This window comes from Taeniopygia guttata, chromosome 3 (assembly GCF_048771995.1).
Source record: "Taeniopygia guttata chromosome 3, bTaeGut7.mat, whole genome shotgun sequence".
Classification (NCBI taxonomy): Eukaryota; Metazoa; Chordata; class Aves; order Passeriformes; family Estrildidae; genus Taeniopygia; species Taeniopygia guttata.
Genome location: NC_133027.1, coordinates 20,733,078 through 20,750,164, shown reverse-complemented (window position 1 = coordinate 20,750,164; position 17,087 = coordinate 20,733,078). Strand labels below are relative to the sequence as shown.

Genomic DNA, 17,087 nt, shown 5'->3' with positions numbered 1-17,087 from the left:
GGCTTGCTATAAGTATTCATTTTTGTGGTGAGAAAATAAGCAAATAAGGTGGATAAAATGACAGAAAATAATGCTGATTTAAGACAATAAATAAATTGGAGGTAAAGAGAATAGTAATGGAGTTACAGAGAATAGCACCCTGTTTCAAGCTTTTCATAAGTTCATGCACAAAAGGGAATTCCAGTCATGAAGCATCAATAACACATTTAGAAAGCTAAGCAGCAATTCCATTATGCAATAAAGAAATTCCCAAATCACACTGCAGGCAGGATTTAAGTGCATACGTGTGTAATTCTGAATTATCTTGGCCACTCCTGCATCCCAGAAGACTCAGGCACTTGCTCCCCTACCTTCCAGCATTTGGTCAGACCAGCTTCTGTGCTGGCAGTTTTAGTGCTGTGGTGTGTTCACTTTAACTGCAATCATACTGTCTCTTCCCATTAACCCATATCATCACCATGAGCACATCAGCAGGAGTAGCATCTGCCTCCCCTGCTTCCTTCTTGTACATCTCCCTCCCCTACACCATCTCATGTCATGGCAAAGCCACAAGATGCCGTAATGTGGAAATATCTACCTACAGTTCTCACATTCTTTATCTGTTCCACTCCTTCATTATTGCCAACAAAAAAAACCAAAACAAAAAAAAAAAAAAAAAAAAAAACCCAGAATTTGACATGAATTTATTCGTGGATACTGATTAAGTATCACTTAAGGATGAGACAAGGACTCCTTATTTTGAGTATCTCATTCTCAGTGAAAAAAGGCTTAATCCTGCAAAGAGTTAAGCATACAAATAGATACCATGAGCACAGCCCCTCTCAGATGAAACCTTTTTTATTTCTAGACATTAAATATAGCATATGGATATTTAATTGTCTGTATTTCTAAAATGCAAGTAGTATTTCTGTCTTGGTTTGGGGAATTATATTAAAAATTCTTCTTGTGTTTTACAGCTGGAATAGATGTTGTCTGATTTCTCTCTCTCTCTCTCTCTCTCTCTCTCTCTCTCTCTCTCTCTATATATATATATATATATATATATATATATATATATATATATTTTTTTTTTTTTTTTTATCTGATTTCCAGGTTCCCCTGGACCATCCAGTGATCACAGCAGTGGAACTTCATCACCTCTCTTTGACAGTGGCTTACATTTAAATGGAAACTCAACTAACACGGTATGCAGATGAATAATAAAAGCATGGTGGGTGTGAGCTCTATAAGTTCTTTTCCCATTTTGAACTTAAAAATGCTAGAGTAAGAATACCCTAGTTTTGTTCTTTTTGTTTGCTTTGATTGATTTTTAAGTGCTTATACTGTAAAATTCTGTACTTATAAAGTCCTCAACACATGGTCCTGAACTGCTATGTTTTTACTCTGAGACAGCTGAGAAGTTTGGAAGAGTGAACACAGTAAGATTTAATCATTATTTAGACATTAATTTATGTGAACTTTTGTTATGCTTTGTTGAATTGTAGCATTATATTGTTTAATTTAATCCAGCTGGAGATGCTGAAATGCAGGTGAAATTAAGAAAATAATGTAAAGTTGAATTCTTGAAGAAAACTTTTTTTAATAGGAAAGATAAGGAGAAAAAGAAAAGTAAATAAAAGTGGAAAAAAATGTCTCTTTCTTTAACCCAGAGGATATTCAGTTCTTTTTTCTGCAGTGAATAACTGTGATTGAGTTAATTGCAGCATTGTGGGGAAAGAAAATAAGTTCTTTTCTCCAGGAAAAGTAGTAGTCACCAAAGAACATAGGATGTCTTAGTAAGCAACAGTGCTGTCCTTTTAGTAATGAAGATTGAAGATGTAAATACTAGCTGTACAAGGACATGGACCTTCGTGCTCAAAACCTCTTTGACACCTAACAAATCTCTGCTCTAGTCTTTCGGTTGGATATTAAATTATACAGAAAGAATACCCACTGAATGGACAGAAAGCTTCTCCTCTGTTTTCCCTTTTCTTCTCAGGCAGTGATATAATTGTCTGATGCTTACTGTACTTCTCTCAAGATCTGCACTTCTTTGAGCACCGTCTCTCTATACTACTCCTTAAACCTTGTTTTCATATGCTAAAAATATATTCATATATGATAATTTAAAGGCATTATGCACAATAAATAAATAAAAAAACAGAAATTTGCTGTGCTAATACTTGTACCTCAGTGTTTGGTGTCCAAAATGGTCATAGATACAAAAGGTATCATGTTTATTTCTTTGCAGTTATCCAGATGATTATTAACTTTAACTGCCTTGTACTGTTGTCTTACTAAAGAATCCAAACCTCAGGATCCAGCATTCTGCAATGCCTGTCTGCCAGATTCTCTTCAGGCAAAGAAAATCCTTTCTGCAAAGAGCTTACATTATAAAAAAAGGGCCAGCATTAGCACATTTTAGTAAATTAGCACCTACTAAATGCTAGAATGAGTGTGTTGTGATGACTTTTAACAATCACTATGACTGCTGTGGGAATTGCATACTTGGAACTTATATGTTTTATAATATATTTATATTATAAAAATATAAATAAGTGGCTGGAGTTTTGTAACAGAGTAATTTATAGTTGCCAAGAATAGCACACAAAAGACTGGTTATAGGCTTGAAATATAAGCAGAAAAACGGAAATTAGGAAGGTGTAATAGTAAGGTACTAGGCTGATTTTATACAGCACTTAATTTTTCTGAAGCCTGACATAAACTCATACGAAGACCTATGTGTAGAATAGACACTATGACCTAGAAGTGGAATAAACAGGACAATCTACATCATAGATCATAAAAGTCATGATCTCCCTTCACAGAAAAAAAAAAAAATTGCTAAAATCTTATTGTGAAACTCAAAAGCAAGGCCTTACATATTTTGAGCAGGAATAACTGGATTTTGAGATGATGCAGTGTATGGTCAAACTTCTCAAGCTGTGAGTGTAACTGAGCTGTGATCATATCTTGAAAATTGGTTTAGAATGTGTTTTAACTACCATCTAGTGAGCACTTCTATTTTATTCAATTAAATATTTTCAGTTTTATGGTAAAGTAAAAGCAGAACTGACATTTCCTGAAGTGCTATTGCCTAATAAGGCTAATGATATTTGAATCCCATTTTTACATTGTGTTTTGAATCCTGTTTTTACAAAGTGAGTCAAATCTCCGTCTCCCTGGTAAGGGAGATCTGACTCACCTTGAACGCTGCATCTGGTAAGTTTGTGTTACAGTTTTATGTCACTTAACCACACTCAGGTCCATGCCATAATAGACAATGCACCTATATTTATAAGTGGAAATTCTACTCCAAAAAGCACACTATGTAAAGGAAAGTACAGGAATGAGAGCTAAGGAATTACTATTACTCCAGTTTTACCAAGCTGTCATTTTGGATGTCTTCTGGAAAACAATAGCTTGTATCATAGAGGCAGTAGTTTTGCCATCTTAGCAGCAAGCTCTTTCTGCCTAAAAGGATTGTACCATTTTCAGTTCTGCTGCTGTCTTGCCTCTGTTAGACCTATCTTTGTCACCTCGGTTGTGAAGCATCTGCTGTATGTGATGTGATACCATCTTCAGGATTTATATACATCTTTTATAATATCAAAGCAGTTTGCAGTACAGCACTTTAACAGGATTCTCTGAAACCCAGAGAAATGAGCTGAAGTGCTCTCTTCACACCTGATTATTTTGTGCTTGGGCACTTCTGTGACAAATGCTACAGGGATTGACAGTGACATTCATCTGTACCTTATAAGTGGTTTATTGAACACAATGTAAACTTTCAGAGGGGAATATGAAACGTACAAAGGAGGTGATTTCAAGGCTAGTGAGTACAGGTTGTTTACTTGGAGAATTCTAACTCTAAAACAATGGAGAAATTGCTGTAGAGATATCCTACCAGATGTCCAAATATCCTAGATATCCAGGCCAGCTCTCAGGAGAAATTAGTGGTGGGAAAAAAAAATACTGTAAATAAAACAAATTATTATTTCAGACACCATGGGGTAATATGACAGTTACAATGCAAAGGCAGAATATGTTAGTTTTTCATTTGTTTGAGAATCCAGCTTCCTGGAATAGTCTAAATGTTAAGGTTTACAAGTTAAGCAAGACCAGAGTTAATTGTTGTTTTCTGTGTGTTCATGTAATTTGAGAACTCTTACTTTAATTTTGATAGTGTATGTTAAGGTTGGTTGGTTACATGAAGCTAAATAGGCACTTACATTTTAATAAATTCCTTTAAAATATTTTTCCTTGATGCCTTTGTTTTATCTGCTAAATTAAACAGTTTTTCTTTAAAAAAGACATTCCCTACTTCTTCATCAAATTTTTAAAAAAGAAAGAAATACAAATTCTCAGCTCTTGATGGGACCAGTAGAATGCTACATCTTTGATTTCTATGGTAGTCTTAGTTCCAAAATGAGAGAATGATACAACTCAATCCCAAGCACTAAATGGCAAAAAGGGAAGAGGATTCATGGCAGGGAGGTGGACACCCTTCTTCTGAGATTAAAATCCATTCTGATGGATACCTTAGGGGAATGCATGACTATTGATTGATCAGGTTGATAATTTCTTCTGCACAGAAATTCCCCAGTTTGTTAGGTATCTGGTTCTTAATTATATATATTTTCTCCATACACAGCCCTTGCATGTCACTATATTGTTTTTTACAGTTCTTTTGAATTTGCTCATTTCGAGTTTTCAGCATCAGCAGCAAAAATGTTTCTAAATTTGATGTTAGCACAGAGGAACACTAGCAGTTCAGATATATCTGTATGTGGCTTATAGAGAAAACATTATAAAATTGAGGTAACAAGTTCTCCCACTAACCTGCATCCAGTATCTTTCCACAGGCTCCGGCAAGAAATTGACGCTGATCTCAGAGAGAGAAGCAAGAGTCAAGTCTCAGATTTATCCTGAGGGGTGTGCAGACTGTGTGAAATTCAAAGAGTTTCCCTAACCTTGAGCTAATTTTTCTAAGCAAGGACAGCGTGCCCCATTTGGGGATATAAAAGGCTGCCAAAAGCTGTGCCTAACTGCTGAAGTTTGGGTACACTTGCATTTATAGTGTAAAACTATAATGATCTCAACATTGTATCTTTTCCTTATATACATTTAATATTGTGTTTTGATTTCTGACTGCTATTGTGGCTTTTGAGCAGTCATAATTACTTTCTACTTTTTGTGCTGAGATTTAATATAAACTACGCTGGTCTCTGTCCCCTACCCCCAAAGGAAAAATATATCTGGAAAGGTGTTACAGGCAAGGTTGTTGAGATTACTCAGAAACCAATTACATACTACCTCAAGGGAAACAAATTAAAGAAAAAGGTGCAAGATTCTGACAAGAAGTCCATATGTATTCTTTAAAAATATCTTGCTTGGGCTTTTATGCCATTGGTTCATTAAAAAAAAATATGTATTAGCACCTAGCAGCACAGATATAATGAAATATTCATTAATATTTCCATTGTAAATTACCTCTAGACAAATTTATATAATTGAAAGGGTTTTAATTTGTTCCTCACTGGTAGAATAGTAATCAAACTGATTTAAATGCATTGCTATTCCAGTGAATAAGGCAGTATAAGTCTCTAACATGTACTGTTATACAGGATCTATGTAAACATCATATATAGGTGCTCAGTGTCTGTAAACTCATATATTAATTAAAAAGAATTAAATGTCTTAAAGAGCAATCATTATATTTCAAAAGCATGTAACTGATGCAGCATTAGAATTCAAAGTATTCCTTTTCTCTGAAAGGAAAGGAGGAGTTTTTCACATGCTTTTTCACCTTCCTCCCATTTAATTAAACATCTGTCAATTAAAATATTGTAGACAAAACTGTTTAATTAAAAGGTGCTGCTTTCGGTGAATTTTGAAGACATATTACAACTCCAAATTGTTACTTCACCTGAAAGAACATGTTTCCTTTATAGAAGCCTTTATCTATTAAATGATCCAGTGATGCATACTTTACCAGATAATTACTGTCTTCTTAAAACTGTCACAGAATTGTGCACCTGCATCTAAGAATTCCATTAAAAATAAATAAATACAGGCCCTCTTATGAATTCATGCTGCATCAAAGGAATGCACTGATATTTTGATATTGTAATTAAATCCCTCTGAATTCTGAGACAAGTTGAACGCTCTGATTCCTATCTACAGTAGATATCACCATAATTTGTTTTGTTGTCTGGGCATCACAAGAGTTTCACTCATGTCTCTACTCCTGGCTATACATTTGATATTTGTGTTGTTCAGCGATTAAAGGAAGGTAATGTTGGACTCTTACTGCTAAATGAAGCAGTCATGTTCTTTTCTCCAATCCACATAAAGCCCCTGCTTTCTGTCTGTCCCTGTAATAAGTATTAGCAAACGCTCAGCCATACATAGGTCAGATAGGTTCATTGAAATACAGAAAATCAACCTACCTGTATATACATATATATATATATATATATATATATATATATATATATATATATATATATATATATACACACATATACATTTCAATCACAGATTGGACTAAAAACTGTAGAGAGAGCACAGCCAATTCACTCTGAGTTGACTGTTGCTGGGTGTTGTTGCAAGAAATTATGTAACTTTAATTCTCTTTTTTCAGAATAAGTGTAAGATAGATCTGGTTATTTGAAAGACTTATTATATTGAAGGCCTTTTTTTTTTTTTTGAGTATGCTGAAACATTTTCAGTAATGCAGCTTTGACAAAACACATTCCAGTTGGCATCAAAAAGATGCATGAAAGCTAGTATTTTCAAATTTAAGAGATTGTCATGAAATCCACCGAAACATAATGGCCAATGTTTTCAGTCATAGCTTAAGGCAATGAAGCTGTGCCAAGATATTTTAGCATTTTGGAGTTTAAGGCATGTCTGGAAGTCACTTTAATCATATGATTTAATCTTAGGTAGTCCTGTGAGGAGCAGGGATTTGGACTCAGAGATCCTTATGGACCTCCTCAGCCTGAGATACTCTATGGTTTTATGTTTCTATAATTTAAGCCACAGAGTTTTTTTACAAGGAAAATATATCTATATATAAATATCAAATATATTAATGTTGCTACCATTTTCATATACATATTTTGCAGAGAGCTATCTTACATTTTTTCAGAAATTTTCAGCAATGCTCATTAAAATGGAAACGGCAAAAATTACTTTGAGAAATAAATAACAGCATCATCATTATCATCTCTTTTTGAACCAGTGTTGACAAATACAGTAATCAAGATTAGTCATACCTCTTACATGTGCTTTGTAGAAATATAAGTTTATGGAACAGGATCAAGGCTTTAATCATGCACTTTGAAATATTAAATCCTCTAAAACAGAAAATGGATAAATTCCAAATTATCAGTAAAAGGTTATATTTTTTCCAAATGGATATCACACTTGATTCTTATTTCATAAAATGGTACAATCATAGACATGTTTAGGTTAGAAAAGACCTCTAAGATCATCAAATCCAGCCCGAGCTTAGCTAAGAATGGCCAAGTCCAGCATCAAACCATATCTCTTGGTGTCCTGTTTACATATGTTTTAAATATCTCCAAGGACAGTGACTCAGTCATTTCCCTGGAAAGTCTATTCCAATGCCTGAAAACTTTCTGTGAAGTAGTTTTCCTTAATATCCAACCTAAACCTCTCCTGGTGCAACTGAGGCCATTTCCTCTTGTTCTATCACTTGTTATTTGAGAGAAGAGACCAACACCTGCTTGGCTACATCCTCCTTTCAGGTAGTTGTGGAGAGTGATAAGGACCCCCCAAAGCTGCCTTTTCTCCAGCCACTGGCCTTCGTAGTCACCCAGGCACACCTGGGCTCATGTCAACCAGGACACCCTGGTCCTTTTCCACCTGACTCTAGCCCTAGCCTGTAGCACTGCAGGGGACCATCATGATCCATGTAAAAGATCTGGCACTTGGCCATGTTGAACCTCATACAACAGATAGTGTCAGTCCAGATACCTCTGCAGATCCTTCTTCCCTCCAGCAGATAACATACTTAGTGTTATCTCCCACATAGATCCCACCCCACTTGGTGTCCTCTGAAAACTGAATGGAGGTACACTTGATCCCCTGGAAGTATCACCTGGGCTCATGTCAACCAGGACACCCTGGTCCTTTTCCACCTGACTCTAGCCCTAGCCTGTAGCACTGCAGGGGACCATCATGATCCATGTAAAAGATCTGGCACTTGGCCATGTTGAACCTCATACAACAGATAGTGTCAGTCCAGATACCTCTGCAGATCCTTCTTCCCTCCAGCAGATAACATACTTGGTGTTATCTCCCACATAGATCCCACCCCACTTGGTGTCCTCTGAAAACTGAATGGAGGTACACTTGATCCCCTCCTCCAGATCACCAATAAAGATGTTAAACAGGAGTGGCCCAAATACTGAGCTCTGGGGGTCACAACTTGTGGCTAGCTTCCAGCTGGATGTAACTCCATGCACCGGCATTCTCTGGGCCCAGCCATCCAGCCATATTTTACCCAGTGATGGGTGCACTTGTCCAAGCCATGGGCTGCCAGCTTTTCCAAGAGAATGCTGTATAGGAGGGTGTAACAAAAGCTTTACTGAAATCCAGGTACACAAAGCCTTTCCCTCATTGACTAGGTCTTATAATAGAAGATCAGGCTGGTAAAGCAGGACCTGCCTTTCCTAAACCTGTGCTGGCTGTACCCGATCAGCTGGCTGTCCTGCATGTGCCACATGGTAGCACTCAGGATGATTGCTGGTCAAAGCCCCATTCAGCCTGACCTTGGATACTTCCAAAGATGGGGCACCATTTGCCTTTCTGCAAAGCACTGTAATATGAGATTAAAAATATATTCAAAACCAAGCTTAATCCTGCTGAGTAATGTGACCCTGAGTATTTCTGTTTCCAGGTAAATTAACCCAGCTTCAGCCTTCCTGAAGCCCAAGTTTAATGAAAAAGCTGTGTCAACTTAAAATAGCACTATGGGCTGCTTTCAAGGTAGGGCCCTTGCAGCAGCTGGAAATTAAATTACTAGGGAGGGTTCAGAAAGACTTTCTTCTGATGACATGATATTTTTCTTGCAGAGATTTAAAATCAATGAGAGTTTAAAAGAAAGGTAAAATAACTGAGTTTCCCAAACTCTGCAAATTATATGTTACAAAAAGAGGAAAAAATTGACAGCCAGCTGGGATCTTTTCCCTTCCTTCCTATGCTCTTAGTGGAAACTAAATTATAGAGACAGGTCTGATTACATCTCCCCATTATGGTGGACTTTCTGGACTTTTTCTGCCTCTTGGAAGACTTTGGTTGCACCATAATAAGTAATTATATAGTTGTTTAGGAAAGCACTAAAGCACTTGCCTACAGTGTCATTCATAGGTCAGTGATTGCTAATGGGATACAGAGTCAGACCCTTCTCCACATCAACAGTACACAGCTGTCCCAGGTAGTAGTGATTATGTGTCATTAAAAATTGATTCTTATTCACTGTTCTGTCAAAAACGAGATTTTTGTGTTCAATCAATTTCTTAATGGGCAGGTGTTACAAGCAAATTGTCATTAATTGGCAACGTTGTTGGTGACCTCAGCAGAAAACTGAAGGTGTAAAATGATGGAGAGCTTAAAAGCTATGATTACAGAGATGATCTATATTTTAGTGCTTTGGAGGAATGATGTGAAGAGTTTTCAAGATGAGCAGTAGCAGCTATTTAGTGGAGAAATGCCTTGAAGGTCAGCCAGCTCACTACACTGGGTCAGAGCAAAGAACTGTCCAGCCAAAAAAGCTTATTCCCAGAAGATGCCCTCAAGAGAATGCAAGAATATACAGTTATTTTTAGGGAATATTTCCTCCACCTCTGGTGACTTCTGACGTAGGTACTTCCTGAACCAGAGAATGCAAGAACAGAGGAAATATGTACAGTTATTTCTTGGGAATATTTCCTGCACCTCCAGTGACTTCTGACATAGGTGCTTCCTGAACAAGTTTGTTATATAGACTAACACATTCATTCTCTGTTTTTATCCTAAGCCTTTTACTTCTAATCAATACCCCTACTTCTTATGTGAAAATGCCAAATGAACCATTGTTTCTTAACCCCTTTCTCAGTTATTTATTTTTTTTAATATATCTCAGTCATACAATTCCCTCGGCAGTTTCTTTTCCAGACCAATGAATTTTTGTTAACTTAACTGTTGAAAAACAATTCTGTTCAACATCTAAATTTCAAGATCTAAATTTTGAGTGGTAATCACCTGTTCTTATCCCATTACAGTGTGGGAAAAGTTAATATTTTTTTTCTTCATGTGCATTGCTATACATTTATCTATTTTAGTAGTTGTTTTATCTCTCACTCAATATAATGAGCTTCTTCCTCAGCCCTTTCTCTTGTTTTTTCACTTACTTCCTCCTCAGTTTCTTATTTTTATCCATGTGTTTTGAAGAGAATATATCAAAGAAGCTCAGATTGAGTTTGTTAATAGATTATAGGTTAAATAGAACAAAATGAGCTGCTGGCCCTATGATAGTATTTTGTTTCTATGCAAAGGTCTTACAGACATATGTATGCACTGGTTTGCCTTTAAGATGAAGAGGGGTAATTCCAACATTATGCTCTACCAAAAACTGTTAGTAGAATATGGCTTCACAAGAAATACATATTTGAAACTTAGACTACTTTGACCCCTTCATACCCTTTTGCTGTTGTTGGCCATTAGTGTTCAGATCATGCAGTAGGGTTTCTGCAGATACAAGTAGTTTGGAACTGTGGGAAAAAATAAATTATTTCTTCTAGTGTATTTTTCAAATATTAAATCTTTGAAATTGTCTGGGGAAAATGCATTTGCTTTAGGATTTTACAGCAGTTTTAACAGTTTGGCATTTTGACATAAATATTTCTATGCTGCAGTTTCATAGCTTTGGGGTTAATAGATTTTTGACCAAGTGATGTTGGCCAATTTTCCCCTTCAATTCATTAACCTAATGAATAGCTGTGATGTACATTTTCTAAAATTCAAACTTTTACTTGCATTGAGATGCTTTTTCTTTATGCTGATACTGTACTGAAGCATTTGATTGAAGCATAAGGGACTCAAATGAATATATTAAATTTATTAAATTGCCTGTGTGACCTACTCTTTTTTTTTTTTTTTTTTTTTTTTTTTTCCCTGCAAAATGCTCTTAAATTACCTAGAATATTACAGAATATTTATCAGGTTGTTCAATAACTAGATAAAAGAAGTACAACTAATAGTTTATAAGAAAAATATGTTTATGTTTAAATTGTATTAATGTTTTCTGTATCTTAAGAGTTTAGAGGGTGGGAACAATAGATGATGCTGCAGGAATTTTTTATGTTCCTTTATTTTCTCATTCTTGGATTCAGCTATCATAATCAAGTATTAATATTTGACTTCAATAAACTACCTTCTGTTTTATTCCTAGACATTTTGGTTTCCAGACAGACAATGTTAGATTATGTTGATCCTTTTCAACTTCAGACTGGGGTTCTGTCAATTATTTTAGTCCATGCAGAATTCTGTACTATGTGTCAGATTCTTCATTGTGATAGTAATACATTTATTCTAGATTTTAAAGACACCTTAGCCTTTGTGTCTAATTTGATAAAACAAAATTAGTCTGTGGACATAACTAGGAATTACTCATACTGCAAAAACACCAGGAGATCTCAGTCAAATGAGAACTGTGTGGTTCTAGGGGACAGCAAATGCTCTAAATGAAATTCCTGTCCCCAAAAAGATTGCTGTCTAAAACATTCCTTAGGGTAACCCACTCCAGTCATGTCATTACAAATTTTTCCTTTACTAGAAAATTGTACTTCAGTCATTAAATCCCAGTCATCCTGTTAGAGTGTGAAACTCACTATTTTGATTTATTTAAAGAAGTAAATAGATCAGCCCTTGTTGATTGTAAGAAGGAGCTTTAGGGGGAAAAAATAATCCTAAATCCTTATGAGCAAGAAAAAAAACTAGACAATTCCCAGAATGCTTTTTATTTTGTGTAAGTTTTATGGTTTTTGAACACCTGGGCAGAACAGAACTGAATTTGGGTCATTCAGTCGTTTTGTTGCTTTTATAAATGCTACTCAGTCTTTATTTATAGTGCATATAAAAATAGCTAACTTTCAACTCTGTTTTCTACTGGAAAGTTCTCCGCACAGTGCAGGATAAAAAATTTTGGTTCAGAAACAGCACAACTGCCTAAATTTGATTAAATATGTATGTCTGTAAATCTTTCTCAGCCACCTATGTGAAATTTTACTGGTATCTTTATGAAAGAGTCAAATGCTCAACTCTTGCCTTTCTAGTAGAGGCATTTGAAGAAAGACTTCAAAGATAAAATCTTAAAAGTCATCCATCTATAGTATCATAACACAGGAATTAGAATTTTAAATCTACTCTTAAATGATATAAGATCACAATGCACAAATAAATGGTCTAGTATTTAATTAGGATATTATTTATGTCCTTTTCTCTGATGATAGAAGGATGCAGAAGATTTATACAGAACAAATTAATTTAAACTACAAATGTATATTATGCTGCATTATGACTGAAAACTCTTTCCTTTCTAGTATCAGTTATTAATTTTAACAAAAATTTAGATCTGTTTAATGTTAAAGTAATACTGAAATTGCATCAAGAGCAAAATATCAACATGGGTAACATATGGGTTTTCATTTCTCTACCCCATCCTGAGTTTCTTGAATACTTTTATTGTGATGATTATTCACTTCTGAGAAAAACAGAGCCAGAGATGCATATTCATGGGTTTTTCACTATATTGTCTTATAAGCTCTCCTACTGTTTCTCATTTATTCTGCACAGGCTCCATCATCACCTTCTTCACCCATAGCTAATGAACCAAAATACGAGAAGCGCTGGCTAGACGCCTTATCAGTTCCTCTGTCGATGGCTCGAATCTCGAGGTACAAAACCGGAACAGATAAATTAAGGTTTGTAATCTAAAAGGGGAGGCACTGGGTTAGTTAGCTCTGCATAGTGTTTTGCTGTGGATTGTTGGCTTTATAAGAATTGAGTGGAGATATGAAATTCTCCTTATTAAAAGCTATGCAGTTCATCTTCTCCTAAGATTAATGGTATTCATGGTGATTACCAAAGATAAGGTAAAGCTCCTACAAATATGTTTCTATAATCTGTTGTATCTTGGGAATTCAGTTAGCATCAGCAGCTAGTACAAAGGTTAATCCTGGTGTTACATGAATGAATTTTGAAGCCACTACATTTCCTTTAGTATCACTAATAGGATACTTCTACATTCCCCAATTCTAATATTGTCAATTAACTCTCCTTTTTCATTATAAATGATAACACAGTGCATAATCATCATGCCTGTGCTATCATGTAATATAGATATGCTTGTATCAGTGTCGTATAGAAACTCATATTAATGAGATTTGGGCAAAGTACGTGGTAGAAAATATTGTATTTTTGATAGATTTTTTTTGCATCTCAGAGACATAACCAATGGTTCATAAAGTAACTGTGGAACAGGATGTCAGAGGCTATTTTACTGGTATTCAGAAAATATGAAAGCAAAAGTGAAGTTTAATCAAGCTTCAATAAATAATATGCTTGAGAAAATAACACATTGCAGCACACATAATATTTTCTGCAAACCATTCTGTGGTACAACACTCTCAAATCTACCAGTAGTTGTAGGCCAAGCAGTCCATAGTTCTCCATATGTATAAGAACAGGACTTCACTGTCATTATTTTCCATAAGGGAGAATTTTATTTGTGGGTTGCCCTATATCTATTTGCCTTTAATATATATTAACAAGATAATTGGAATTTCTATTGAAGAATCAATATAGAGGTCGCCTACTGTGAGGAGGTACCAGAAATTCATGTGAATACCTTTCTTAATGTGTGTCAGATATTTTACCTGTTTCCTCAAAATGACCTGAAAAACATTATTTTTCTAGTAGAACAGCTATGTTGCTTTAACTTACAGCAATTCATCTTCCAAGGCAGTTGGCAGCTCCTTTCCCAGAGTTTGTTAAACCATCACAGGTGAATAATACTAAATTATCCAGAAAAGTTTTAGCTTCCTCCATAGAATTTCTTTGAACTATCAATTCTCTTTTACTTACAGCCTCATCACTTCCTCCACCACTTTCTTCCTCCCTACTTCAACTGTCAAGTTCATGTTGTCCAGTCTTGTCCAATCCATCACAGACCTCAAAACAGTCAAGGCATTAGTGAATTAGACATTCAGTGAATTAAGTAAACAAATCTCAGTATTCACATTTAGGCATGAACTTATCATCAGTGTTCCAGCTTCTAAAGGATAAATGGAAGAGGATAGAACATTTAAACCTCTGACTTCAGTTACCACTCTGATAGTTTGAAACACTTTCATTCCTGTGCTTTCCACACTAGATGGAGAAATCCCAAGGAATTCCAGTTCCCAAAAGAGTGGCATGTGCATTTTAATAATTCTTTGATGTAAAATGCCTTCAGATATTGTACTGGGTCTGGCTGAGATGGAGCTTATCTTCTTTATAGTAGTCCATATGGTGCTGTGTTTTCATTTGTGGCTAAAGCAATATTAATAGCTAAAGCAATATTAATACCAGTATAGTGGTTATAGCTGACCAGGGCTTGCACACCATCAAGGTTTTCTCTTTTTTTTTGGTCTGCTCCTACACAATAAATAGGCCAAGAGTAGGCAAGAAGCTGAGAGGAGGCGCAAGCAGGACCAGTGAACCAAACTGACCAAAGGGATATTCCATGCTGTGTAGCATCTTTGCTCAGCAATAAAAACTGAGCAGAGGACTTGGAGAAAGCAAGCCATTTCTTGGGAGACTGGCAGTACATCATTCTGCATGTGAGAGACAATGAGTGGTTGTGTTTGCATCTCTTGTTTTGTTGTAATTTAGTTAGTTGGGTTTTTTGTCTCTTACATTTACTTATTAGACTACCTTTATTTCAGTTCATGAGACTTTTTCTTCTTTGAATTCTCTCTTCTATGCCTCTGGAGAAGGCTGGGGGAGTGAATGGCAGTGTGGATGCTTGGCTGCTGGCCCAAGATCAACCCATCACAGATATATTTTTTGCGTAAGATCTGAGGAACTTAGTGCTTTCAGTTTTGGTCTTGGAGAGATATATTCTCTTGTGCTGTATCTCACTCCCATATATATTTGGTATATCTTCCACTCTTTAATTACTAGTGGGTTTTTTTATTATTGTTGTATACACTCTGAAGGAATATGAAATAATTCCATAAAGCCTAACACCATCTCATGATACTTTACTTCTAAAATAAGTGCTCCTTGCTTGTTTTGGTGAACCAACAAAAACAGCTATATGAGCATTAAAGGGATATTGCCTTGAGGTTAACTGTGGATGAGGCATTTCCAATATTCTTACTAAAGGTGTTTTTTTTTGCCTGAGGGACACCAAACTGCTCTACTGTGAAATGCATGTATGTATTTTTACTATTATCCAACTTGTATCCTTTTTTTGCATTTCCCCATGTTCATATATGCATAGTGTCCAACATTTGTCTTCTGTAATTACTCTCTAAAATCAACTATCTGCTTTGCATTAAATAAAACCTCTGATCAGTCTAGATAAAAATCTCACTTTCAACCATATCTACATGTCTGCTCCCTTTTACATTGCAGCCATCAGTCTAAAGCCATTGGAGTGAGCCCAGATTCATTCCCCTGAATCGATCACAGATCATTTTGACCAATTTCCTAATTTTACCATACCCTGAATATTTATTTGTATACATGGCATGTAAAAACAGCATGCCTATTTTTCCTGTTCTACATGAGTCTATGAGTCTGTTATAACTTGTAATGTGTCTGCTGAATGTTCTTTCTCATAACTGTGTTTTGTTGCAATGCTTCATTATGTTTTTATCCACTAAGTTATTTCAGTTGGTCTTGCAAAGATGCTCTGGCATCAGAACAGCCAGATTACTTTTTAAGTTAGTGCTGTTGAAGTATTTGAGCTATCATCTATAGTGTCACATACGCAGCTGAGTGCCTTCTCCTTAGCTAGATGGGCTGTATGAAAGGTCTTTTTCTCTACTTCCTACCTGAATTGAATTCAGAGAGGTCTGTAAAATTCTTTCCATCAAAAATTACCTATAGTCCATCAGCTTTTGACATAGCTTTTTAAATATGCAAAACATTATGGCTTTTAAAAGGTTATTAAAAGATTGTGTATCCACTCACAGGAAATGCACACTCTGCTTTCTTCAATATCTTGTTTCCCTGAAATAAAAACATTTTTAACCAGTCGAATTCTTGCAGTTGGCTACAGCAGAACTTGACATACTTTTGTTAGTATACTTTGATGTGGAGGATCAGAAGCGGGACATCACTCCATGATCAATATGATCCAGTGAAGCCAATTGATTGCAAAAAATGAAGTTATATTTGTACGGTGTTCTGTTGTTTACATGCGTCAAACTAATACATGATTGGTTAAATCATTCTGTGAACACACATTTTAAGCTTTTGGTTAATTTAGTTGTTTTTTTTTTTCTTCATGCATCTTGCTGTGCTTTTCTTGTCTGCCTTTACATCCTGAACCATCTGCTGCTGAGCATGTCCTTCTTTCATGTCCTTCAAGGGCATTGTGACCTTATTCAGTTTCTATGAATGCTGGATTGTGCATATTGTGCATATGCATTGTTGCATATGTCCACTGTCCTGCAAAAAACTCACAACACTCTGATTTTTAAAAATATATAGTTTTGTTTAGCCTATGTATAGTGCCTGTAAATTCAACTACTCGTGCTGTTCTGACATGGTAAACTGCCATCTGCTAGGATATTTCCTCTGACCTCATTCACTTTACTTCTCCCTGATATTCAAGATTGTTTCATATTTTCAGCATTCTTTTTCTGGTGGTGTAACATTCATATAATGTTTGAACAAGAAAAAACTTGTCTTATAAGGTTGGGCAGAGTCAGATATTTACTAAAGGCCCTCTTTTTGTTGCCTTTATTTAAAAAAATATAGAATATAACAAAGTATAACATGCCAGCACTTTGCTCAAAATTAATTTTTTAATTAGAAATGCC

The 17,087-nt window shown here is 35.6% G+C and overlaps 1 protein-coding gene across 3 annotated transcripts in view; it reads left to right on the top strand.

Moving 5' to 3' along the window:
• Positions 1-17,087, top strand: part of SNTG2 (syntrophin gamma 2) — a 226,420-nt gene that overhangs the window by 136,552 nt on the left and 72,781 nt on the right. For all 3 annotated transcript variants that reach the window (XM_072926387.1, XM_072926385.1, XM_002195418.6), the window contains 2 exons: positions 1,093-1,184; positions 12,847-12,974. In XM_072926387.1, the coding sequence (XP_072782488.1) occupies positions 1,093-1,184; positions 12,847-12,974 (220 nt within the window). The remainder of the gene's footprint in view (positions 1-1,092; positions 1,185-12,846; positions 12,975-17,087) is intronic.